Raw genomic sequence first — 25,742 nt, 5'->3', positions numbered from 1 at the left:
CTACATTTTTTAGATTGAAGTAAAATTTAGGAGATATTATGGAAGAGGTAGCTCAAAAACCACATCATACTTCGGCTATTGGATATCTCTTGGGTCGAGTTACCTGCTTAGCATTTCTACTTAAGTTTTTTTTTGTTTTATTATTTTTCTATGTATTTTTTTGCATATTCCGCATTTCGGCTTTATTGTTGTTGCTGTCGCTTAACGCCAAGCCTCAGCCACGAGCATTGTTATTTTAATTATCGCCAATTAGGTGTGAAGCACGTTTCTGTCGGTGTCTCTTCTTAATTTCTGTATTTTGGTTTCTATTTATTTGGATTTATTTCTGCTTATAGCCACAAAAACATTTCATTTCAAAGAAGAGAATAGAAGATTCGACTTTTAAAATGAACCTAGGTTCTTATTTATTTTCTATGTAGTATTTTACATCCCCTTTAGGGGTTTACGACGTTCTGCTGTTATTATTATTGTTAGTGTTACGTGTTAATGACTTTTAGTCGGTTTTGGTCAGTTGTGTGTATTTGTTGTTGATGTTGCCCAAGGCGGAAAGAGAATAATTCCCCATCTTATTGGTAATTTCCTTGAAACGGGCATTTTTCCCACACTTGCCGGCAAATACTTTACTGATTACCACTTATACGGTAGCCCCATCGAACCCACCAATTGCGATGAGACGATGGCAAACCGGTTGGATTAATATGAAAACGAAGATCAGAGATGTGAAAATGCAGTGAAAAACTCATTGCAATTGAATTTTTTATAGTTTATTCGTACAACCAGACTAGTTTTCTAGACAGGATTTATGGTTAAATATATTTTATTTCATGTTCAAGGTTCTTACAAGGATCAATTAGGATTTTAACAAAGTATTTGTATGAACTAAATTATTTTGAGGGCTTTTTAAGCAATAAAGTCAAGTCTAAATTATATTTGAAAATCAATTTAAAATACTTTCTATATCCCTACCTCTAAAACATATCATAAATATGGCTTATTAAGTACTAGAACCTGTTGTTAACGAAGCTTAGTTAGAGCTTCTTCTTAGTAATTATTCTCTTATATGGATAGAACCTTTATTTTAAGAATTGTCTTGTTCGATGTCCTCATCTAAGCGGGCTCACCAGCTGACTAACCAATGATTCTCTTGCTTCCGTTGGCTCTGGCTAATTTCCTTCTAATCGGAACCAGTTATAGACCTCAGCCCAACCCTGAGAAATGTGGGAAAGCAGCGTCGCAAGCCGAGGTCGTGCCATTCATAAGACCAAACTGCGGCTCTGTCCCAGCTCAGTAGTCTGCTGACCGTTGAGATGCCAATGACTAAGACGAGATTACGGAGCAAGTGCAGCTTCATGGCCGCAGTGCTCTTGCTTCTGCTTGTGCTGGTGGAAGGATCTTCAGCTCAGACAACCCGAGGACGTTATTGCGCCGCCACTCTCTGTCAGGTGTACAATGGAACCCATGTGGTGCAGGCACCGCATATTGCCTGTGGCAACAATGGAAGCTTTGCCCCCACCTGTGGCCCGGAACCAAAACTCCTGGATATGAGTCAACGGCGACGACAACTACTCCTTGATATGCATAATCTGGCCAGGTCAAGGATCGCCAGTGGTGAGTTGGAAGGTTACCAGAGTGCCACCCGTATGCCATTGCTTCGCTGGGACACGGAACTGGAGCAGATGGCTGCCCTGCATGCCAAGAGGTGTCAGTTTGCCCATGACAAGTGCCGGAATACACCGAGATTTCCATACAGTGGACAAAACATAGGTTACTTTTGGATCGGACGAGAGTTCAAATCGCATTCGAGGCGCATGAAATCGTTTGTGATCAATTGGTTCCGCGAATATCTGGATGCCAATCAGACCTTCATCGAGAGCTATCATCCGCATCCACAGGGGTGAGTTAAGATGTAGGATTCCTTTTTTAAAGACTTCCTTAATTAATCCAATTTATTTTCTCTCTTAGCAAAAAGATCGGTCACTTCACTTTGCTGGTCTCGGATCGTGTCCAGCGTGTGGGTTGTGCTGGAGTTCGTTTCTTGGAACCGCAATCCAATCGTTATCAGTTTATGCTCACTTGCAACTATGACTACAACAATATCTTCAATGAGCCCATCTATCAGGCAGGTCCTTCAGGCTCCAAGTGTCCCCAGCATCGGGTCAGTGAGAAGTTTCCAGGACTCTGCGACTGGCAGGATGCCTCCAGTGACAATGAGAGTGAGGAGAGTGCCGAGGATGGCAACACCTTGGATAACAACATTCCCTTCTAGTACAGAATTTCTATCCATCGATTTTATTACAATTTTCCTGCCTGGTACCCAAAAGGTATATCCTTTGTATTGTATGTTCAAGATAAACTATGTGATGTGATTTAAGGACTACCAAATCGGGTGAAAGTATTCTTATAGATTACACGTATGTTACGATTTTATTACAAATTGTTTAAGCTTAGAAAATAATTATTATTGAAAGTACAATTGGATTATAAGGATGATAAGGGTTATAAAGCAATAACGCAGCTATATCAGATAAATTTTAATTAATGTTTTTTTTTTTTGTAGTTAATTCTTTTTTTTTTTTTTTTGTTCTGTAATGTAATTATAATTTTCCAGTGACTTTTTTGACCCCACGTCTTTGAGCGAAATTAAAATAAATGAAAGAAATATTACTATAAATAAAAAAATTATCATTTGCTTGAAACACAAAAATTAAATCTCAAACATTCTCAAAAACTATGTACATACACATTTCTTCCTGTGGCCCATAATGTAGTATTAATATATTTTTACTAAGCAAATGAATTTATTAATTTTGCAATTCTTTATTGTCATTTCGCGGAATACAGAAATATGTACAAACATTTAAAAGGGTTTCAAAGAGCTTATAACTACTTTTTCGATTCTTAAATTAAAACTAGGCTGCCGCTGCGGTGGTTAGTGAATCAAAGATAACGAAAGGAGGCAAAGATGCTGTGGTGCTGTCCTCATCGGTTGGATTTCCAGTAGTTCCCTCTGTTGGCTTCAGAGTAGTTGGCTTAGCAGTTGTTCCCTCTGTTGGCTTCAGAGTAGTTGGCTTGGCAGTTGTTCCCTCTGTTGGCTTCAGAGTAGTTGGCTTAGCAGTGGTTCCCTCTGTTGGCTTCAGAGTAGTTGGCTTAGCAGTTGTTCCCTCTGTTGGCTTCAGAGTAGTTGGCTTGGCAGTTGTTCCCTCTGTTGGCTTCAGAGTAGTTAGCTTAGCAGTGGTTCCCTCTGTTGGCTTCAGAGTAGTTGGCTTAGCAGTTGTTCCCTCTGTTGGCTTCAGAGTAGTTGGCTTAGCAGTGGTTCCCTCTGTTGGCTTCAGAGTAGTTGGCTTGGCAGTTGTTCCCTCTGTTGGCTTCAGAGTAGTTGGCTTGGCAGTTGTTCCCTCTGTTGGCTTCAGAGTAGTTGGCTTAGCAGTTGTTCCCTCTGTTGGCTTCAGAGTAGTTGGCTTGGCAGTTGTAACCTCTGTTGGCTTCAGAGTAGTTGGCTTGGCAGTTGTTCCCTCTGTTGGCTTCAGAGTAGTTGGCTTGGCAGTTGTTCCCTCTGTTGGCTTCAGAGTAGTTGGCTTGGCAGTTGTTCCCTCTGTTGGCTTCAGAGTAGTTGGCTTAGCAGTTGTTCCCTCTGTTGGCTTCAGAGTAGTTGGCTTAGCAGTGGTTCCCTCTGTTGGCTTCAGAGTAGTTGGCTTAGCAGTTGTTCCCTCTGTTGGCTTCAGAGTAGTTGGCTTAGCAGTGGTTCCCTCTGTTGGCTTCAGAGTAGTTGGCTTAGCAGTTGTTCCCTCTGTTGGCTTCAAAGTTGTTGGCTTAGCAGTTGTTCCCTCTGTTGGCTTCAGAGTAGTTGGCTTGGCAGTTGTTCCCTCTGTTGGCTTCAGAGTAGTTGGCTTGGCAGTTGTTCCCTCTGTTGGCTTCAGAGTAGTTGGCTTAGCAGTTGTTCCCTCTGTTGGCTTCAGAGTAGTTGGCTTAGCAGTGGTTCCCTCTGTTGGCTTCAGAGTAGTTGGCTTAGCAGTTGTTCCCTCTGTTGGCTTCAAAGTTGTTGGCTTAGCAGTTGTTCCCTCTGTTGGCTTCAGAGTAGTTGGCTTAGCAGTTGTTCCCTCTGTTGGCTTCAGAGTAGTTAGCTTAGCAGTGGTTCCCTCTGTTGGCTTCAGAGTAGTTGGCTTAGCAGTTGTTCCCTCTGTTGGCTTCAAAGTTGTTGGCTTAGCAGTTGTTCCCTCTGTTGGCTTCAAAGTTGTTGGCTTAGCAGTTGTTCCCTCTGTTGGCTTCAGAGTAGTTGGCTTGGCAGTTGTTCCCTCTGTTGGGTTCAGAGTAGTTGGCTTAGCAGTTGTTCCCTCTGTTGGCTTCAGAGTAGTTGGCTTGGCAGTTGTTCCCTCTGTTGGCTTAGCAGTTGTTCCCTCTGTTGGCTTCAGAGTAGTTGGCTTCGCAGAGGTTCCCTCTGTTGGCTTCAGAGTAGTTGGCTTGGCAGTTGTTCCCTCTGTTGGCTTCAGAGTAGTTGGCTTAGCAGTTGTTCCCTCTGTTGGCTTCAGAGTAGTTGGCTTGGCAGTTGTTCCCTCTGTTGGCTTCAGAGTAGTTGGCTTGGCAGTTGTTCCCTCTGTTGGCTTCAGAGTAGTTGGCTTGGCAGTTGTTCCCTCTGTTGGCTTCAGAGTAGTTGGCTTGGCAGTTGTTCCCTCTGTTGGCTTCAGAGTAGTTGGCTTAGCAGTTGTTCCCTCTGTTGGCTTCAGAGTAGTTGGCTTGGCAGTTGTTCCCTCTGTTGGCTTCAGAGTAGTTGGCTTAGCAGTTGTTCCCTCTGTTGGCTTCAGAGTAGTTGGCTTGGCAGTTGTTCCCTCTGTTGGCTTCAGAGTAGTTGGCTTAGCAGTTGTTCCCTCTGTTGGCTTCAGAGTAGTTGGCTTAGCAGTTGTTCCCTCTGTTGGCTTCAGAGTAGTTGGCTTGGCAGTTGTTCCCTCTGTTGGCTTCAGAGTAGTTGGCTTGGCAGTTGTTCCCTCTGTTGGCTTCAGAGTAGTTGGCTTGGCAGTTGTTCCCTCTGTTGGCTTCAGAGTAGTTGGCTTAGCAGTTGTTCCCTCTGTTGGCTTCAGAGTAGTTGGCTTCGCAGAGGTTCCCTCTGTTGGCTTCAGAGTAGTTGGCTTGGCAGTTGTTCCCTCTGTTGGCTTCAGAGTAGTTGGCTTGGCAGTTGTTCCCTCTGTTGGCTTCAGAGTAGTTGGCTTCGCAGAGGTTCTCTCAGTTGGCTTCAAAGTTGTTGGCTTCAGAGTAGTTGGCTTCGCAGAAGTTCCCTCTGTTGGCTTCAGAGTAGTTGGCTTGGCAGTTGTTCCCTCTGTAGGCTTCAGAGTAGTTGGCTTGGCAGTTGTTCCCTCTGTTGGCTTCAGAGTAGTTGGCTTGGCAGTTGTTCCCTCTGTTGGCTTCAGAGTAGTTGGCTTGGCAGTTGTTCCCTCTGTTGGCTTCAGAGTAGTTGGCTTAGCAGTTGTTCCCTCTGTTGGCTTCAGAGTAGTTTGCTTGGCAGTTGTTCCCTCTGTTGGCTTCAGAGTAGTTGGCTTAGCAGTTGTTCCCTCTGTTGGCTTCAGAGTAGTTGGCTTGGCAGTTGTTCCCTCTGTTGGCTTCAGAGTAGTTGGCTTGGCAGTTGTTCCCTCTGTTGGCTTCTGAGTAGTTGGCTTAGCAGTTGTTCCCTCTGTTGGCTTCAGAGTAGTTGGCTTAGCAGTAGTTCCCTCTGTTGGCTTCAGAGTAGTTGGCTTAGCAGTTGTTCCCTCTGTTGGCTTCAAAGTTGTTGGCTTAGCAGTTGTTCCCTCTGTTGGCTTCAAAGTTGTTGGCTTAGCAGTGGTTCCCTCTGTTGGCTTCAGAGTAGTTGGCTTGGCAGTTGTTCCCTCTGTTGGCTTCAGAGTAGTTGGCTTAGCAGTTGTTCCCTCTGTTGGCTTCAGAGTAGTTGGCTTGGCAGTTGTTCCCTCTGTTGGCTTCAGAGTAGTTGGCTTGGCAGTTGTTCCCTCTGTTGGCTTCAGAGTAGTTGGCTTGGCAGTTGTTCCCTCTGTTGGCTTCAGAGTAGTTGGCTTAGCAGTTGTTCCCTCTGTTGGCTTCAGAGTAGTTGGCTTAGCAGTTGTTCCCTCTGTTGGCTTCACCGTTGTTGGCTTTAAAGTAGTTAGCTTAGCAGTGGTTCCGTCTGTTGGCTTCACAGTTGTTGGCTTCAGAGTAGTTGGCTTCGCAGTTGTTCCCTCTGTTGGCTTCAGAGTAGTTGGCTTGGCAGTGGTTCCCTCTGTTGGCTTCAGAGTAGTTGGCTTAGCAGTTGTTCCCTCTGTTGGCTTCACCGTTGTTGGCTTGGCAGTTGTTCCCTCTGTTGGCTTCAGAGTAGATGGCTTGGCAGTTGTTCCCTCTGTTGGCTTCAGAGTAGTTGGCTTGGCAGTTGTTCCCTCTGTTGGCTTCAGAGTAGTTGGCTTGGCAGTTGTTCCCTCTGTTGGCTTCAGAGTAGTTGGCTTAGCAGTTGTTCCCTCTGTTGGCTTCAGAGTAGTTGGCTTGGCAGTTGTTCCCTCTGTTGGCTTCAGAGTAGTTGGCTTAGCAGTTGTTCCCTCTGTTGGCTTCAGAGTAGTTGGCTTAGCAGTTGTTCCCTCTGTTGGCTTCAGAGTAGTTGGCTTGGCAGTGGTTCCCTCTGTTGGCTTCAGAGTAGTTGGCTTAGCAGTGGTTCCCTCTGTTGGCTTCAAAGTTGTTGGCTTAGCAGTTGTTCCCTCTGTTGGCTTCAGAGTAGTTGGCTTGGCAGTTGTTCCCTCTGTTGGCTTCAGAGTAGTTGGCTTGGCAGTTGTTCCCTCTGTTGGCTTCAGAGTAGTTGGCTTGGCAGTTGTTCCCTCTGTTGGCTTCAGAGTAGTTGGCTTGGCAGTTGTTCCCTCTGTTGGCTTCAGAGTAGTTGGCTTAGCAGTGGTTCCCTCTGTTGGCTTCAGAGTAGTTGGCTTAGCAGTTGTTCCCTCTGTTGGCTTCAGAGTAGTTGGCTTGGCAGTTGTTCCCTCTGTTGGCTTCAGAGTAGTTGGCTTGGCAGTTGTTCCCTCTGTTGGCTTCAGAGTAGTTGGCTTGGCAGTTGTTCCCTCTGTTGGCTTCAGAGTAGTTGGCTTGGCAGTTGTTCCCTCTGTTGGCTTCAGAGTAGTTGGCTTGGCAGTTGTTCCCTCTGTTGGCTTCAGAGTAGTTGGCTTAGCAGTTGTTCCCTCTGTTGGCTTCACCGTTGTTGGCTTGGCAGTTGTTCCCTCTGTTGGCTTCAGAGTAGATGGCTTGGCAGTTGTTCCCTCTGTTGGCTTCAGAGTAGTTGGCTTGGCAGTGGTTCCCTCTGTTGGCTTCAGAGTAGTTGGCTTAGCAGTTGTTCCCTCTGTTGGCTTCACCGTTGTTGGCTTGGCAGTTGTTCCCTCTGTTGGCTTCAGAGTAGATGGCTTGGCAGTTGTTCCCTCTGTTGGCTTCACCGTTGTTAGCTTGGCAGTTGTTCCCTCTGTTGGCTTCAGAGTAGTTGGCTTAGCAGTTGTTCCCTCTGTTGGCTTCAGAGTAGTTGGCTTGGCAGTTGTTCCCTCTGTTGGCTTCAGAGTAGTTGGCTTAGCAGTTGTTCCCTCTGTTGGCTTCAGAGTAGTTGGCTTGGCAGTTGTTCCCTCTGTTGGCTTCAGAGTAGTTGGCTTAGCAGTTGTTCCCTCTGTTGGCTTCAGAGTAGTTGGCTTAGCAGTTGTTCCCTCTGTTGGCTTCAGAGTAGTTGGCTTAGCAGTGGTTCCCTCTGTTGGCTTCAGAGTAGTTGGCTTAGCAGTGGTTCCCTCTGTTGGCTTCAAAGTTGTTGGCTTAGCAGTTGTTCCCTCTGTTGGCTTCAGAGTAGTTGGCTTAGCAGTGGTTCCCTCTGTTGGCTTCACTGTTGTTGGCTTTAAAGTAGTTGGCTTAGCAGTGGTTCCGTCTGTTGGCTTCACAGTTGTTGGCTTCAGAGTAGTTGGCTTAGCAGTTGTTCCCTCTGTTGGCTTCAGAGTAGTTGGCTTGGCAGTTGTTCCCTCTGTTGGCTTCAGAGTAGTTGGCTTAGCAGTTGTTCCCTCTGTTGGCTTCAGAGTAGTTGGCTTGGCAGTTGTTCCCTCTGTTGGCTTCAGAGTAGTTGGCTTAGCAGTGGTTCCCTCTGTTGGCTTCAGAGTAGTTGGCTTAGCAGTTGTTCCCTCTGTTGGCTTCAGAGTAGTTGGCTTAGCAGTGGTTCCCTCTGTTGGCTTCAGAGTAGTTGGCTTAGCAGTTGTTCCCTCTGTAGGCTTCAGAGTAGTTGGCTTAGCAGTGGTTCCCTCTGTTGGCTTCAAAGTTGTTGGCTTAGCAGTTGTTCCCTCTGCTGGCTTCAAAGTTGTTGGCTTAGCAGTTGTTCCCTCTGTTGGCTTCAGAGTAGTTGGCTTGGCAGTTGTTCCCTCTGTTGGCTTCAGAGTAGTTGGCTTGGCAGTTGTTCCCTCTGTTGGCTTCAGAGTAGTTGGCTTGGCAGTTGTTCCCTCTGTTGGCTTCAGAGTAGTTGGCTTAGCAGTTGTTCCCTCTGTTGGCTTCAGAGTAGTTGGCTTGGCAGTTGTTCCCTCTGTTGGCTTCAGAGTAGTTGGCTTAGCAGTTGTTCCCTCTGTTGGCTTCAGAGTAGTTGGCTTGGCAGTTGTTCCCTCTGTTGGCTTCAGAGTAGTTGGCTTGGCAGTTGTTCCCTCTGTTGGCTTCAGAGTAGTTGGCTTAGCAGTTGTTCCCTCTGTTGGCTTCAGAGTAGTTGGCTTAGCAGTGGTTCCCTCTGTTGGCTTCAGAGTAGTTGGCTTAGCAGTGGTTCCCTCTGTTGGCTTCAAAGTTGTTGGCTTAGCAGTTGTTCCCTCTGTTGGCTTCAGAGTAGTTGGCTTAGCAGTTGTTCCCTCTGTTGGCTTCACCGTTGTTGGCTTTAAAGTAGTTAGCTTAGCAGTGGTTCCGTCTGTTGGCTTCACAGTTGTTGGCTTCAGAGTAGTTGGCTTAGCAGTTGTTCCCTCTGTTGGCTTCAGAGTAGTTGGCTTGGCAGTGGTTCCCTCTGTTGGCTTCAGAGTAGTTGGCTTAGCAGTTGTTCCCTCTGTTGGCTTCACCGTTGTTGGCTTGGCAGTTGTTCCCTCTGTTGGCTTCAGAGTAGATGGCTTGGCAGTTGTTCCCTCTGTCGGCTTCAGAGTAGTTGGCTTAGCAGTTGTTCCCTCTGTTGGCTTCAGAGTAGTTGGCTTAGCAGTTGTTCCCTCTGTTGGCTTCAGAGTAGTTGGCTTAGCAGTGGTTCCCTCTGTTGGCTTCAGAGTAGTTGGCTTAGCAGTGGTTCCCTCTGTTGGCTTCAAAGTTGTTGGCTTGGCAGTTGTTCCCTCTGTTGGCTTTAGAGTAGTTGGCTTAGCAGTTGTTCCCTCTGTTGGCTTCAGAGTAGTTGGCTTGGCAGTTGTTCCCTCTGTTGGCTTCAGAGTAGTTGGCTTAGCAGTTGTTCCCTCTGTTGGCTTCAGAGTAGTTGGCTTAGCAGTTGTTCCCTCTGTTGGCTTCAGAGTAGTTGGCTTGGCAGTTGTTCCCTCTGTTGGCTTCAGAGTAGTTGGCTTAGCAGTTGTTCCCTCTGTTGGCTTCAGAGTAGTTGGCTTAGCAGTTGTTCCCTCTGTTGGCTTCAGAGTAGTTGGCTTGGCAGTTGTTCCCTCTGTTGGCTTTAGAGTAGTTGGCTTAGCAGTTGTTCCCTCTGTTGGCTTCAGAGTAGTTGGCTTGGCAGTTGTTCCCTCTGTTGGCTTCAGAGTAGTTGGCTTAGCAGTTGTTCCCTCTGTTGGCTTCAGAGTAGTTGGCTTAGCAGTTGTTCCCTCTGTTGGCTTCAGAGTAGTTGGCTTGGCAGTTGTTCCCTCTGTAGGCTTCAGAGTAGTTGGCTTAGCAGTTGTTCCCTCTGTTGGCTTCAGAGTAGTTGGCTTGGCCGTTGTTCCCTCTGTTGGCTTCAAAGTAGTTGGCTTGGCAGTTGTTCCCTCTGTTGGCTTCAGAGTAGTTGGCTTGGCAGTTGTTCCCTCTGTTGGCTTCAGAGTAGTTGGCTTAGCAGTGGTTCCCTCTGTTGGCTTCAGAGTAGTTTGCTTAGCAGTTGTTCCCTCTGTTGGCTTCAAAGTTGTTGGCTTAGCAGTTGTTCCCTCTGTTGGCTTCAAAGTTGTTGGCTTAGCAGTTGTTCCCTCTGTTGTCTTCAGAGTAGTTGGCTTGGCAGTTGTTCCCTCTGTTGGCTTCAGAGTAGTTGGCTTGGCAGTTGTTCCCTCTGTTGGCTTCAGAGTAGTTGGCTTAGCAGTTGTTCCCTCTGTTGGCTTCAGAGTAGTTGGCTTAGCAGTGGTTCCCTCTGTTGGCTTCAGAGTAGTTGGCTTAGCAGTTGTTCCCTCTGTTGGCTTCAAAGTTGTTGGCTTAGCAGTTGTTCCCTCTGTTGGCTTCAAAGTTGTTGGCTTAGCAGTTGTTCCCTCTGTTGTCTTCAGAGTAGTTGGCTTGGCAGTTGTTCCCTCTGTTGGCTTCAGAGTAGTTGGCTTGGCAGTTGTTCCCTCTGTTGGCTTCAGAGTAGTTGGCTTGGCAGTTGTTCCCTCTGTTGGCTTCAGAGTAGTTGGCTTAGCAGTTGTTCCCTCTGTTGGCTTCAGAGTAGTTGGCTTAGCAGTTGTTCCCTCTGTTGGCTTCAGAGTAGTTGGCTTGGCAGTTGTTCCCTCTGTTGGCTTCAGAGTAGTTGGCTTGGCAGTTGTTCCCTCTGTTGGCTTCAGAGTAGTTGGCTTGGCAGTTGTTCCCTCTGTTGGCTTCAGAGTAGTTGGCTTAGCAGTTGTTCCCTCTGTTGGCTTCAGAGTAGTTGGCTTGGCAGTTGTTCCCTCTGTTGGCTTCAGAGTAGTTGGCTTAGCAGTTGTTCCCTCTGTTGGCTTCAGAGTAGTTGGCTTAGCAGTTGTTCCCTCTGTTGGCTTCAGAGTAGTTGGCTTGGCAGTGGTTCCCTCTGTTGGCTTCAGAGTAGTTGGCTTAGCAGTGGTTCCCTCTGTTGGCTTCAAAGTTGTTGGCTTAGCAGTTGTTCCCTCTGTTGTCTTCAGAGTAGTTGGCTTGGCAGTTGTTCCCTCTGTTGGCTTCAGAGTAGTTGGCTTGGCAGTGGTTCCCTCTGTTGGCTTCAGAGTAGTTGGCTTGGCAGTTGTTCCCTCTGTTGGCTTCAGAGTAGTTGGCCTAGCAGTTGTTCCCTCTGTTGGCTTCAGAGTAGTTGGCTTAGCAGTTGTTCCCTCTGTTGGCTTCAGAGTAGTTGGCTTGGCAGTTGTTCCCTCTGTTGGCTTCAGAGTAGTTGGCTTAGCAGTTGTTCCCTCTGTTGGCTTCAGAGTAGTTGGCTTAGCAGTTGTTCCCTCTGTTGGCTTCAGAGTAGTTGGCTTGGCAGTTGTTCCCTCTGTAGGCTTCAGAGTAGTTGGCTTAGCAGTTGTTCCCTCTGTTGGCTTCAGAGTAGTTGGCTTGGCAGTTGTTCCCTCTGTTGGCTTCAAAGTAGTTGGCTTGGCAGTTGTTCCCTCTGTTGGCTTCAGAGTAGTTGGCTTGGCAGTTGTTCCCTCTGTTGGCTTCAGAGTAGTTGGCTTAGCAGTTGTTCCCTCTGTTGGCTTCAGAGTAGTTGGCTTGGCAGTTGTTCCCTCTGTTGGCTTCAGAGTAGTTGGCTTAGCAGTTGTTCCCTCTGTTGGCTTCAGAGTAGTTGGCTTAGCAGTTGTTCCCTCTGTTGGCTTCAGAGTAGTTGGCTTAGCAGTTGTTCCCTCTGTTGGCTTCAGAGTAGTTGGCTTGGCAGTTGTTCCCTCTGTAGGCTTCAGAGTAGTTGGCTTAGCAGTTGTTCCCTCTGTTGGCTTCAGAGTAGTTGGCTTGGCAGTTGTTCCCTCTGTTGGCTTCAAAGTAGTTGGCTTGGCAGTTGTTCCCTCTGTTGGCTTCAGAGTAGTTGGCTTGGCAGTTGTTCCCTCTGTTGGCTTCAGAGTAGTTGGCTTAGCAGTTGTTCCCTCTGTTGGCTTCAGAGTAGTTGGCTTGGCAGTTGTTCCCTCTGTTGGCTTCAGAGTAGTTGGCTTAGCAGTTGTTCCCTCTGTTGGCTTCAGAGTAGTTGGCTTGGCAGTTGTTCCCTCTGTTGGCTTCAGAGTAGTTGGCTTAGCAGTTGTTCCCTCTGTTGGCTTCAGAGTAGTTGGCTTGGCAGTTGTTCCCTCTGTTGGCTTCAGAGTAGTTGGCTTAGCAGTTGTTCCCTCTGTTGGCTTCAGAGTAGTTGGCTTGGCAGTTGTTCCCTCTGTTGGCTTCAGAGTAGTTGGCTTAGCAGTTGTTCCCTCTGTTGGCTTCAGAGTAGTTGGCTTAGCAGTTGTTCCCTCTGTTGGCTTCAGAGTAGTTGGCTTGGCAGTTGTTCCCTCTGTTGGCTTCAGAGTAGTTGGCTTAGCAGTTGTTCCCTCTGTTGGCTTCAGAGTAGTTGGCTTGGCAGTTGTTCCCTCTGTTGGCTTCAGAGTAGTTGGCTTAGCAGTTGTTCCCTCTGTTGGCTTCAGAGTAGTTGGCTTAGCAGTTGTTCCCTCTGTTGGCTTCAGAGTAGTTGGCTTGGCAGTTGTTCCCTCTGTTGGCTTCAGAGTAGTTGGCTTAGCAGTTGTTCCCTCTGTTGGCTTCAGAGTAGTTGGCTTGGCAGTTGTTCCCTCTGTTGGCTTCAGAGTAGTTGGCTTAGCAGAGGTTCTCTCAGTTGGCTTCAAAGTTGTTGGCTTCAGAGTAGTTGGCTTCGCAGAAGTTCCCTCTGTTGGCTTCAGAGTAGTTGGCTTGGCAGTTGTTCCCTCTGTTGGCTTCAGAGTAGTTGGCTTAGCAGTTGTTCCATCTGTTGGCTTCAGAGTAGTTGGCTTAGCAGTTGTTCCCTCTGTTGGCTTCAGAGTAGTTGGCTTGGCAGTTGTTCCCTCTGTTGGCTTCAGAGTAGTTGGCTTAGCAGTTGTTCCCTCTGTTGGCTTCAGAGTAGTTGGCTTGGCAGTTGTTCCCTCTGTTGGCTTTAGAGTAGTTGGCTTAGCAGTTGTTCCCTCTGTTGGCTTCAGAGTAGTTGGCATGGCAGTTGTTCCCTCTGTTGGCTTCAGAGTAGTTGGCTTAGCAGTTGTTCCCTCTGTTGGCTTCAGAGTAGTTGGCTTAGCAGTTGTTCCCTCTGTTGGCTTCAGAGTAGTTGGCTTGGCAGTTGTTCCCTCTGTTGGCTTCAGAGTAGTTGGCTTAGCAGTTGTTCCCTCTGTTGGCTTCAGAGTAGTTGGCTTGGCAGTTGTTCCCTCTGTTGGCTTCACAGTAGTTGGCTTGGCAGTTGTTCCCTCTGTTGGCTTCAGAGTAGTTGGCTTAGCAGTTGTTCCCTCTGTTGGCTTTAGAGTAGTTGGCTTAGCAGTTGTTCCCTCTGTTGGCTTCAGAGTAGTTGGCATGGCAGTTGTTCCCTCTGTTGGCTTCAGAGTAGTTGGCTTAGCAGTTGTTCCCTCTGTTGGCTTCAGAGTAGTTGGCTTGGCAGTTGTTCCCTCTGTTGGCTTCAGAGTAGTTGGCTTAGCAGTTGTTCCCTCTGTTGGCTTCAGAGTAGTTGGCTTAGCAGTTGTTCTCTCTGTTGGCTTTAGAGTAGTTGGCTTAGCAGTTGTTCCCTCTGTTGGCTTCAGAGTAGTTGGCTTGGCAGTTGTTCCCTCTGTTGGCTTCAGAGTAGTTGGCTTAGCAGTTGTTCCCTCTGTTGGCTTCAGAGTAGTTGGCTTAGCAGTTGTTCCCTCTGTTGGCTTCAGAGTAGTTGGCTTGGCAGTTGTTCCCTCTGTTGGCTTCAGAGTAGTTGGCTTAGCAGTTGTTCCCTCTGTTGGCTTCAGAGTAGTTGGCTTAGCAGTTGTTCCCTCTGTTGGCTTCACCGTTGTTGGCTTCAGAGTAGTTGGCTTGGCAGTTGTTCCCTCTGTTGGCTTCAGAGTAGTTGGCTTGGCAGTTGTTTCCTCTGTTGGCTTCAGAGTAGTTGGCTTAGCAGTTGTTCCCTCTGTTGGCTTCAGAGTAGTTGGCTTGGCAGTTGTTCCCTCTGTTGGCTTCAGAGTAGTTGGCTTAGCAGTTGTTCCCTCTGTTGGCTTCAGAGTAGTTGGCTTAGCAGTTGTTCCCTCTGTTGGCTTCACCGTTGTTGGCTTCAGAGTAGTTGGCTTGGCAGTTGTTCCCTCTGTTGGCTTCAGAGTAGTTGGCTTGGCAGTTGTTCCCTCTGTTGGCTTCAGAGTAGTTGGCTTGGCAGTTGTTCCCTCTGTTGGCTTCAGAGTAGTTGGCTTAGCAGTTGTTCCCTCTGTTGGCTTCACCGTTGTTGGCTTCAGAGTAGTTGGCTTAGCAGTTGTTCCCTCTGTTGGCTTCAGAGTAGTTGGCTTAGCAGTTGTTCCCTCTGTTGGCTTCAGAGTAGTTGGCTTGGCAGTTGTTCCCTCTGTTGGCTTCAGAGTAGTTGGCTTGGCAGTTGTTCCCTCTGTTGGCTTCAGAGTAGTTGGCTTTGCAGTTGTTCCCTCTGTTGGCTTCAGAGTAGTTGGCTTAGCAGTTGTTCCCTCTGTTGGCTTCAGAGTAGTTGGCTTGGCAGTTGTTCCCTCTGTTGGCTTCAGAGTAGTTGGCTTTGCAGTTGTTCCCTCTGTTGGCTTCAGAGTAGTTGGCTTAGCAGTGGTTCCCTCTGTTGGCTTCAGAGTAGTTGGCTTGGCAGTTGTTCCCTCTGTTGGCTTCACCGTTGTTGGCTTCAGAGTAGTTGGTTTGGCAGTTGTTCCCTCTGTTGGCTTCAGAGTGGTCGGTTGTGTTGGCTTCAGAGTGGTTCCTATGGTGGTTAAGAACGTTGGTTTTGGCGTGGTGGGACTGCTCGTAGTGGTTTCCTGTCCACAACTATGTGGGGTGGTGGTGTCATGCGGACAGTGTGGCTTTGTGGGAACCGGACTAGTGATGCGGTGCTCACAGGCTGGTGTCGTGGGATGATCGGGGCACGGTGGCGGCGGTGGCTTCAGGGTGGTGGTGCTCGTCTTGTTGCTGCAGGGATTACGGAAATGGAGCACAATCTCATTGGGCTGCTGGCCCGGCACTATGCGAATGTGCGGACCGAACATGGTGAAGGCGGCCGTGGTGGCCGCCAGAAGGCAGACGATGAGCAGCTGCATCTTGTGGGGGGACTGTCGACACTCGGGCAGCGCCCTTTGGTTACTGAACCTGGCGTTTCGGCCAGGCGAGTATTTAAGTCTGTGCGGGAATTCGCATTCCGGACACCACCCCCACTAACGGATGCGCTGGCCAGCTTGGGTCACGCACCCATTCCGTAAGCCTGGCACGGGCTTGCATAAGCCCGACTTATCGACGGTTTTGAAAACGCAGCGACGCAGTTAGGGCTTTGAGGGCTCACGTTCCACGTTCCAAGTTCCAAGTTCCCAAGTACCCCAAAACCATTCATTCATTGAAATACAGACAGATTGTGTTTTTTTAAAACGTTCTGCAATGCGAACGATTTTATTACGCTTCTTCGCTTTTGGCAAGACAGATAGAGAGGTCGCATTGAATGGGGCTTTTTGGTAGTATTTCTTTTTTTTTAATATTATTTTTGTGCTGCGCCACCCGAAAGATAACTCCCTTTTGCATAACATATTCGGTATAAACTTGGCTAATTGAAAACGATCTAAGGGATCTTCTTGGCATTTCCTATTTGATTGGCGAGTTGTGGATTCCACTCAGATTCACATATATAATATATATAGTATATATCTAAATATATTTTAGCTATGTATAACAATGTTATCATTACCAACTGACCAATCATCGTACCTCGTCTAGCGCACAACAACAAACAATAAACTTATGTTAAACTAATGGTTGCCAATCGCATCCAGCGATCTGTTAACATTTACATATATAGTATTTACTTAGGCATATACAAAACTCTAGGCCACTAGTTGATAATGTTAATGCCAGGCGATCCCGAGGACTATGTGGTCCCCTGGGCCAGGACTAGATCTCATCGTCGCTGGTCTGTGTGCAGAGCACTTGCTCCTGCCACCAATCGTGCACCTCATAGACCACATTGGCCTGGTTATTAAATGGCAGCAATTTCCCACTGCCGCCGATCAGTTGGCTCATAATGGCCGATGGACTGCCCAGGGCGCCATGATGATGCTGCTGCTGCTGATGCAATTCGATGCCATGTCCCGTCCCATGACCATGCCCATGGCCACTGTGCCCGTGACCATGACCATGACCATGTCCATGTCCATGTCCGTAGGCGGCGGCTGCGTTTATTGTCGGATAATGGAACTGACCGATCTCGCTATTAACCTGGGCAAAGAAATTGGTCGATTTGTTGCCATCGCCACCTTGGATACCAGCTGCTCCGGCCCTCTGCTTGGCCAGCTGACCCAGCTGCCCGGCATGTGGCAGCGTGGTCATCGAGTTCTTCTTCCTCTGCTGGCTGCTGATGTGGAGACGCTCCTTGTCGCTGAGCGTGGAGCGCTGCTGGGGATCACTGGAGGTGGGTGCCAGGAATTTACGTCCCGCCGAACTGCCCGTGGAATCGGAGCGATTGAGGGCATAGCCTCGCTTGCTCACAGCCATCACATGGCGACCGGCTACGACTGGTGCTCCAACTATACCCGTTCCTGGTCCTGCTACGGGGCCAAGTCCCGAGCCCACTGTTACCGCTCCCGCTCCTGGCTCTGGATGGGGCAGGACAACGGCACTACTGCTGGCATCCTTCTCCTCATTCTCTGTGGAACTAAAGGTGGGTGAAAAGGCATCACTGGTGGGGGGACAGCCACCGGCCACCACACCACTGATGGTGCTAATGGTGGCCTTGTCCGCTGAGCCTAGAGGAGCCTTATCCTCCTGGACATTGGGTCGCATCACAGGCTGCTCATTGGTGGCTCTCAGCCCCGCTATCAGCGAGTTTTGTTGCTTCTGTAGGGGATTTCGAGGAGAATTAATTATTATAAATAAATAAAATATATATTATTTAAGCTTACACTAGCATTTTGTGCCCGTATCTTTTTGAGACACCCCTCTAGCCAGGTGCGTATGGTCATCTTAGCCACCTCCTCCTCCACCAGATATTCAAATTCCTCGCGGGCCAGCAGCTCCTCCAATTGCAGAGCCTTGCGTATGTCCACAGAGCGATAGCTCAGCATGCTGAAATGGATATAAAGACTTCTAGAAGCTACATCTTTTGGTTTAAGTAAAAGGATACTAACTTGATGACATCATGGAAGGTCACATCCTCGCCATTGTGCAGCTTATCCAGCTCATAGCACATGTATTTGAACAGCAAACGATCCTTTTGGGGATCACATTCGAGGCGACCTTTTAGCAGGCGAAGAATGAACTTCACCCGTCGCACGGGAATGACTCCCCTTTGATGTATATCCACAATGTTCCAGGTATTTTGAAAATTCCGTATGTCCGCATAAGAGAGCAATGCATCCTCTTCGTTGGAGTAGAACAAGGAAAAGTTCTCCATGATAATAGCTGCAGGAAGGTAAAACCAGATTAAGGTAAAGAATAAAAGTATATATAATAAGACAAGACTTACCCACAAGCAAGTTGAGCACTATATAGGTAATGATCACATAGAAAGTGCAAAAGTATATAAGGCTGGCGGTAAAGTTGCCACAATCCGTCTCCCAATAGTTATTGCCAAGAGTGCAGTAAGGTGGCTGGACCATACAGTCATGCATGATTTTATTCCAATCCTCACCGGTGACAATACGGAAAAGCATGGCCACCCCAGTGACGGGAGAACCAAAATTAGCCCTGCGACCAATGCCTTCGCCATATTTGACCGTTCCTGAAACGAAAGTGATCAGTGAAAGGGCAAAGATTCGGGTCTGGAGTCACGGTAAAATCAGTGCTGCCAATGTGTCCTTATTATCCTGAATCTAAATTACTTTTGGATGTGGAAAAAAACCTTATAAAATCAAATGGATTACTCTCTCGGAAGTATTATACTTGTATTCAACCATTATTATAGCATTTAAGTTTATATATCATTTATATATTTTATGTATTCACCAATTGTTCCAAGGGAGATGTTTTTGTTACACTAATATACAAACGAAACAGATTTCCAAAGGACCCTAGGACATTTATAGAGCCCCATAAAAAAGCGACTTTTCTTTCCCTATTTAAGACCTCTAACAACAAGGATCCTTGGCAGCACTGACTGAAAGGGAGGAGGGGATCAATCTGTTCTACAGCTCACCGAAAAGGATTGTTCCGGCCAGCGCATAGAAGAATACTAGCAGAAACATGCCGAAGATAATGAAGAAGGACTTGCATACAGAGACGCCCACGGTCAACATAAGCATCTTCAGTGTGGTGTGCTTGCCGGTGATGGTGAAGAAGCGCAGGATGACCACCATGAAGCCAAAGAAGTAGGACAGATCGTTCTGTCACCAGACATCAGATACCAGACATCAGTAGATGATCATTAGATGATCATTAGTTGATCAAGTGAGTATGGATGATGGACAACTTACCCGCAGAATCGTCTGCAGTATGATCCAAATCACACCGGCAACGGTGACCAGTAGGTCATAACGATTGCGCCTAGATTGCCAATAGCCGCGCGGTGTAAAGGCAATGTTCTTCATCACCACCTCAACCACAAAGACAAAGGTCAATACCGCACTGACGATCACCAGGCGTTCCGTATGCACCTCTCCCTTGATCCACTGCAGTTGACAAAATCGAGGCGAGAGAGAGAGAGTGAGAGATAGAGAGAGATGGAGAGAGATGGAAAGAGATGGAGAGAGATGGAGAGAGTTGGAGAAAGTTGGAGAGAATTGAAGAGAGACACACTAGACATCAAGTCGAGCTCTATACTAAATTCTCTAATCTCTAGGAGCTCTAAGAGCTTTCATACATAACATTCATGTTTCTTTGCTATATACAGTTTTCAGTTGCTTTCGATTTTCGGGGCAATTTTTAGTAATGTACAGATATATATAGTATACATTAATATATCTATGAACACAGTGCTTGGGCATGCATCAATAATAATGGTTGGTTGGTTAAATTAAAAGCATACTTTTTGGCGACTTGGTTTAGCTAAAAAATAAATATAACTTAAAATATATATTATATTATATTATTTTAGGCTTATGACTATTTATGATTATTAAAAAAATAATACTGAATTCATTAAGTTAAAGCATTTACGATTGTCAAGGCTATAAAACCTTTTTACTAATCGAATTTGCATAACCTTAAGAAATGAGCTTGTTACTGGGACATTTTTTTTTTTTTTTTGGTTATTATATATATTTATATTATATATAGATATATATTACAGATACAAATAGTATATATCTTTGTTAATCGTGCTTAATTTCTTGTATAATTTCATGCATTCTCGTGATTTCTCATTCAATTGCATTCATTTAGTTCATTTAGTTGCCTAAGATATTTATACTTCAAGCACTTGTGCTATTTTTAAAAGCAAATATGCTGTCTGTGTAAAATATAAAATATACGATTCATGCCACACTTAGGTTAGTTGAACTTCAAGATAATATAAAGTATAAAATGCATAACGCCATAATCATGTTTAAGGACAGTTTTAACTCTCTTCTACATAAAAAAGGGAAATCATGCTCCAGAATTTTAGATCACTCAATAGCTCAATAGCTGTTCTTTAAGTTAACTCCTAAATTCTGGCTTTCTGGCTTCATTACACATCTTATTACAAATATTATCTTCAGTTCAACTATTCCCTCCAATCATTCAATCATAATTACAAACCGTTATGGAAAGCAGCATGCTATTGATCAGCACCACCACCGCAATCACTCGCTTGAAGATAATATGCTGGGTAATATCATAGGTAAAAGCCCTAATCTTACGACCATCCGGTCTAGGGGGCAGATGGAGAGGCTGGGCAATCTTCAGACGCTTCTTGAGGTCACACCAACGCCTCTGGTCGACGGTCAACAAGGCAGTGCCCTTGTTCTCCGAGTAATTGGCAATCACCACACCCACAAACAGTGTCAAACCGATCATGCAGCCCAAGAAGATATAGATGTGGATATACACAGCATGAACCTGGATAGGGATATATGTTAATGAATCAGAATATATATTATTTATGTAGCTTACTCACCGGACCCACTGCCTTGATGAGCACATCTCGCACATCCAGCCAGCCCTTGAAGGACAACACCTCAAAGAGCGTCAACATGGCATCACCAATATTATCGAAATTAAAGCGTCTTGGATTGGCCCAAACCCGTGGCACCAACATGGCCGGATAGGATTCATCCGGTCCTGGTGTTAGCTTCATTTTTGTAACAAAAACACGACGCATAAATACACCCACACAATCCTCCCTTCTTGATATCGTTGGATCATTGCAACGGGCCAGGCGACCGCCATACAACTGGACACCATAACTGGCAAAGATGAACATTAGCAGGATAAGCAAAGTGGATACGAGCAGGATCTCCTTGAAGCCCCGGCACAACTCGTAGACCACCTTCCGCATATGTGGCACCAAGGTAAAGATTCGCAGTGGACGCACACATCGCAGGATCATCAGTAGCTGGGCTGCCGAATTACCAGGTATATTAAGAGGCATCCAGCATAGAAATGAAGTAGAAACCACATAGATGAAGACATCCAAGGCAGCAGCCACATCCTTAATGTAAGCTTTTGGTGTAAAGAACAGCCCATCGGCCAGGATTTTGAGAGCCAGTTCCAGGCTCATGAAGATCACAAAACCATATTCGGCAATCTGTAAAGTGGGATGATCCATTACCCTATAATTGGGCGTCTCAAACATCATTGAAATGCAGGATAAAGTGGTGGCAAAGATCATCACCCAATCCAGATAGGTGACCAAACCCAGAAAGTTGCTGCAGGCAGAGATTAGTTTAACTTTAAGGTTATATCTATTAAAGTATAGTTGAACTTACTGCAAACTCTTGTACTGAACCTTGCGCTCCTTGCCCGTCAACGGATCCTTGAGCCGGGCATCATACCTTGCATGGACAATCTTCTGGCAAATCTTACGGAAACGACTCTCTCGTGGCACCAGAAAGAGGGGAGTATCGAAAAAGGGATGATTCTCTCGGAGATCCTCCTCCCTTTGATTTCTCCTCATCTCCGCCTGCTGCCGCTTGGCCTGCAGCAGCTTTATGTCCAGATCATGGGGTCGAGCACGTCCAGAGTTGGCCCGAGGAGCAGCAGCAATGTCACCATTCTCCATCAGATGCTCATATGTCTGCTTCAGCTTAATGGAGCCGGAGCGAACGCTGCGACGGATGGAGCGGGAGCCGAACCTGCGGATTGGTAGTGGACACACATCACACGGGTCGCGCCGCCTCGCCTCTCATGTGGGCAGTGCCCGGATACTTACTTCTTTTGATCAACGCGCCATGGCTTCGAATGGGTAATGGTGCCCTGTGATTTGAGGCCACCGCCGCCCTTGGTGCCCACCACGGGCAACATGGCAGAGTCACCAAGCATCAGTCGCTGGTTATTGCTATCACTGCAAGGCATAAGAGTTAGGTTAATCCTCGATTCTTTTGGGAACCAGGTTCAGGATAAACTCACTTAATGATGTGCGTAATGGCCAGTTTACGGAGACTGCTTCCCGCTGCCCGAACCTTGGCTGTTTTGTTCATTATCCTTACGGGTTTTTGCTTGCGAAAAACCACATTGGATTCCCAGCACTCGGACATGGGTCTCTTGCAGTTCTCCACCAGCGAGTCCTCTGTCTCCAGCTCAATCACAAAATGTTTCATGAAGCTCTCGCGCACTTTGGGGAGCATAAAATCATTGGGTATGCGATGCAGGATGGTCATCTGTGGCGAGTCAGGAAACTTCTCAAAGATGCGCAGTCGAAAAGGCAGAGTCTCCTTGATCTCAGCACTCTGCTCTCGGAACTTGAGCTGTTTCAGCTTCTTGATATCCTCATCCAACTCCAAATTGTCAAGAATGACCGCCACGAAAAGACTGAGCACAATGAGGGTCACAAACAGATGGTAGAGTATAAAATAAACCGCCACCAGTGGGGTGAGCGTTTTGCTGGTCCGTATCATGGTCTCGTCCATAACCTCCACCCAGGCCTCCTGGGTGAGAATCTGGAACATGCTCATGAAGGCCTCCGGAAAGGACTCGAACTTGGTGAAGTCGCACAGGAAGCAGAAGAGTTGCATTGAAATACTCGAACTAATGATCAGCAAGCACATGGTGAAGATGATTAGCGAACCGAGTTTCTTGCCTGGTCCAAAGATTTTGTAAACAAATCCCTCCAACATTGGCGAAGCCTTGATCAGTCGCACCACTCGCAGCACCTGGAAGTAGGTCAATCCCGAGGGATAAAACATGGGCACTATATGCAACGTGGTGCCAGCTGCCAGAAGCAACTCGAACTTGTGTATGGAATGTTTGTAGTATCCTCGCCATCCCAAGCAGTAGATCTTGAAGAGTGTCTCCAAATCCAGCAGGCAGGTAAATACCAGTTCGATGTAATAATACTTCTCATAGAATACATCCCTTGGCCTGCCATCATGCTTAAAAGTCATGGTTGCCGTCACAATGCCATTGGCCAGGATAACGCTCATCACCAGCATCCGGAAGTAGGGTGATCGCAGGATGGCATGACAGGTTTCCGGTGCCAAGCCACCATGTTTGTTGTCATCAATGGTCACCAGTCGCCAGCCGGAATCATTGCCACTGAGTATCTGTGAGGCAGCTGTCTTTTGGATATGTCCTCGTGCTCCCCACATTTGTTGGAATTGAACACGTATCTCATTGAAAGTCTCCGTAATCACCGCAATGAAAACATTCTTCACCAGCCAGGCCAGGAAGAAGATCATGGTGCTAAAGTAGAAGGCAGCACGCCAGGCGGGCAGGGAATCTATAGCTCGGTACATAATGAATACCCAACCCTCTTGTGAGGCAGCCTGATATACAGTGAAAATGGATGTGGCAATATCCTCGAAGCCATTGAAACCAATCACATAGCTGCTAAGGAAGTCCATTTTCATGCAACGCATGCCGGGAGAACACTGATAGCCAGAGTCGGGATCCATGGAGCAGAATGTATCCGGAATGGCCAGGGAATTGATGGTTAAGATACTAGTTTAGGGGGGTATAAAGTTAATATTTTACTTGTAATTTATATAGTAAATCAATACTCACGGTCTCTTGAGTAAATCATATTCTGTATTGTTCATTACACAATGATTTTTAAGCTCGCCAAAGAACTGAACTCCCAGCAATCCATATAGAGACATGAAGAACAGGAAAAACAAAGTCACATTGTAGATTTGCTGGCTCGAACGTCTATGTAAATAAGACAAGAATTAATTATACAACCTAATAATCAATTTAAGCTTAAGATACTCACTTGAAAATCTGATTAATTCTACTTTTTGGCATGCTAAACTTTAGGAAGACGCGTAGAAAACGTATCATGATCAAAGGACGGGGAGCTCTCATTATGGATAAATAGGAGAATCTGTTAAAGAATCAATATTAAAATACAAGCTTCTCTTTCTTTGCAAAAGCAAACTTACTTGGGCACTATTTCGAGCACCTCAAAGATCTGTAGAATAATGGAAATCCACAAGAAACTGACCATGGAGGCATCAAACTGGCACCAATGATCCTTCAAATAAGGCACCTCACCCTGGAAAGAAAACAAGAGGAAGTTATATAAAAAGGTATATGGAAAACCCTCTTTCCACTCACATGCAAGACTCCACGAATATGCATCTTGGCCACCATTTCCGCCGTAAAGAGCAACGTAACAGCCGTGTCCGAGAAGAAGGTAATATATTGCAAAGATGGATAACGCTCGAAGGTCTTGGGCGTGTTCAGTGAGACGGAGGTGAGCGAGACCAAGGCACAGAGACGCATCAGGCGACGTACCCACAACTTGTTAACCCATTCAATGTCGGCACTCTCATTGAGCGACTCCTCTGGCCCATAGTCCGCCAGAAAGGGTTCACCACCCTTGAGACTCTGCTTCCTGCCAAGCATGATCTTATTACCAATTCCCGTGGCAATGCCCAGTCCAATGGGTGGCACACCCGTGATGGCAGCACTACCCACAGTGCTACTAATGCCACCACAGATGCCCATGCCGGCGGCAGCTGCTCCACCACCCATGCCGCCCAAGCCACCGATGCCGCCAAGCAGATTGAGACCGCCGCCGCCACCGACTCCTCCTCCCGCTGAGCTGCCCAGACCCAGGCCGGCTCCATTGTTGTGGCCACCACCCGAGGATGGTGGCGCAGTGGCGGAGGAGCCCTGCTGCTGCTGCTGCTGCTGCTGTTGCTGCTGCGTCTGTTGCTGCGACTGCATCCCGAAGGCGACGCTGCTGCCGCCTCCGCTGCCGCTGCCCGAGTTCACAATGGTTGTGGGACTATTGAGTGCACTGGCCGCATCCTGGCGAGCTCCCAGCCCGTTGCCAGGACTGCTACCCGGCGAGGGATTAAAGCTGAACTGACTGGCCGATGCCGGTTGCGAGTGGCCAAGGTGTGTGATATGTTGCGTATGATGCTGATGGATCGAGTGGTGGCTCAGCGAGGAATGATGATGATGGCCGCCGTGATGATGTCCGTGGGTGTGCTGGTGATGATGATGATGATGCTGCTGCTGCTGCTGCTGGGGGGTTAAGCTATTCCCGCTGGATGAACTGGTGCTGGCCGTAGCCGGTGTATTAATGCCGCTTGTGGAGTGATGCGTTGAATGGGAGTGATGACCAGGTATTGCTCCTCCTGCGACGGAACTTGCTCCAGCACTTGGTCGTGGTACTGAAACTGCTGCTACCGCGCCGGTTACTGGTGCTCCTGCTCCCGATCCTGCTGGTAATCCTCCGCCTGTACCAGCTACTCCTCCAGCTCCAACTCCTGCGCGTTTGTTTCTAGCAGCTGCACCCAAGCGACGAATCTGTAGGCGGTCAATCATTCAAGCGGCGCATCCTGGCCAAGGTTGGGAGGTTAGATGGTACTGGTGGGGTTGCTGGGGATCAGATTTATTATTATTAAATACTTAACATTAAATATTATATTGTAGTTAGCATAGGGAATTCGGTGAAGTCTTATTGAATTTGTCTTTGGTTGTGTCTCTTATACATTTTAAAGGACCTACTCTTTTGAGGTTCTTTTTGTACTTTTAGCAGAAACCCTTGTCCCTAATATCCTTGAAATATCCTGGTTAGTTCAGCAATTAAAGCACAGGAGAGCCCGGTCAATATTTACATTAAAAACAGCTGCCCAGGTGGCTGCTCTACATGGAAACACAAGGACTCATAACTGAGAGAAACTAAGATAGAGTTCTTAGAACCTTTTAAAGGTATATATAATACCTACAAACTAATATATATCCTTCCCAGATCCTTGGGAATGAGTTGTAGTAACTAAAACTAGCATTTAAACCTGGTTTTTCAGTGTACAAAAAGCTGAATGAGATATTTGCAACCCCCAAAAAGGCGCACAGAGACACATACTTATACACACGTTCAAAGCAAGGACCTCCCAGCTCCCTTCCCTTCCCCCCTAAGGAGCTGCATTGTCATGACCACGACTTCAATTGGAATTTAGTGAAGTTCCCTACAAGTTTACTTACTTTTCACCTTACCCCGGATTGAAGGAGTTGCTGCTAGAGGCGGTCTTTCTTTAAAGGAGTGGAGCTTTGGCAAGTATATCCTGGCTTTAACTCTTCCTTTGTTCACAACAAAAAAAAAGCACAGGATGCGAGGGAACTCCAACTCGAAAGCGAACGCGAACCCGTTAGCCAGGCAGGACTCTTGGCCGCCAAAAATCAGTCAGAGCCTTAGTGCCTCAGTCAAGCAACTAAAGTAACAAATTCCGACACTTTGCTAGCAACCCCCATTGCCA

The 25,742-nt window shown here is 47.0% G+C and overlaps 3 protein-coding genes across 3 annotated transcripts; 1 reads left to right on the top strand and 2 right to left on the bottom strand.

Moving 5' to 3' along the window:
* Positions 1-1,086: 1,086 nt before the first annotated feature.
* On the top strand, positions 1,087-2,704 carry LOC147642732 (antigen 5 like allergen Cul n 1). Its single transcript, XM_086839129.1, has 2 exons — positions 1,087-1,894; positions 1,963-2,704. The coding sequence occupies exons 1-2, from the start codon at positions 1,308-1,310 to the stop codon at positions 2,264-2,266; spliced, it is 891 nt and encodes a 296-aa protein (XP_086695255.1). The 5' UTR covers positions 1,087-1,307; the 3' UTR covers positions 2,267-2,704.
* On the bottom strand, positions 2,372-15,021 carry Muc12Ea (Mucin 12Ea). Its single transcript, XM_086839127.1, has one exon. It carries the CDS (start codon positions 15,015-15,017, stop codon positions 2,910-2,912), a length of 12,108 nt encoding a protein of 4,035 aa, XP_086695253.1. The 5' UTR covers positions 15,018-15,021; the 3' UTR covers positions 2,372-2,909.
* A 356-nt stretch (positions 15,022-15,377) lies between these two features.
* na (sodium leak channel non-selective protein na) lies at positions 15,378-25,725 on the bottom strand. The gene is made up of 16 exons (XM_020948333.2): positions 25,471-25,725; positions 23,590-24,864; positions 23,415-23,527; positions 23,246-23,356; positions 23,038-23,181; positions 21,445-22,974; positions 21,248-21,379; positions 20,805-21,170; positions 19,994-20,744; positions 19,636-19,935; positions 18,372-18,566; positions 18,095-18,281; positions 17,426-17,680; positions 17,088-17,361; positions 16,863-17,025; positions 15,378-16,797 (listed from the first exon to the last, which is right to left on the bottom strand). The coding sequence occupies exons 2-16, from the start codon at positions 24,808-24,810 to the stop codon at positions 15,856-15,858; spliced, it is 6,684 nt and encodes a 2,227-aa protein (XP_020803992.2). The 5' UTR covers positions 24,811-24,864; positions 25,471-25,725; the 3' UTR covers positions 15,378-15,855.
* Positions 25,726-25,742: the final 17 nt, after the last annotated feature.

The sequence above is a fragment of the Drosophila serrata genome, unplaced genomic scaffold (genome assembly GCF_035046125.1).
Source record: "Drosophila serrata isolate PLE 108 unplaced genomic scaffold, ASM3504612v1 contig_362, whole genome shotgun sequence".
Taxonomy (NCBI): domain Eukaryota; kingdom Metazoa; phylum Arthropoda; class Insecta; order Diptera; family Drosophilidae; genus Drosophila; species Drosophila serrata.
The sequence above is the reverse complement of the archived record's forward strand: the minus strand, read 5'-3'. Positions and strand labels throughout refer to the sequence as shown.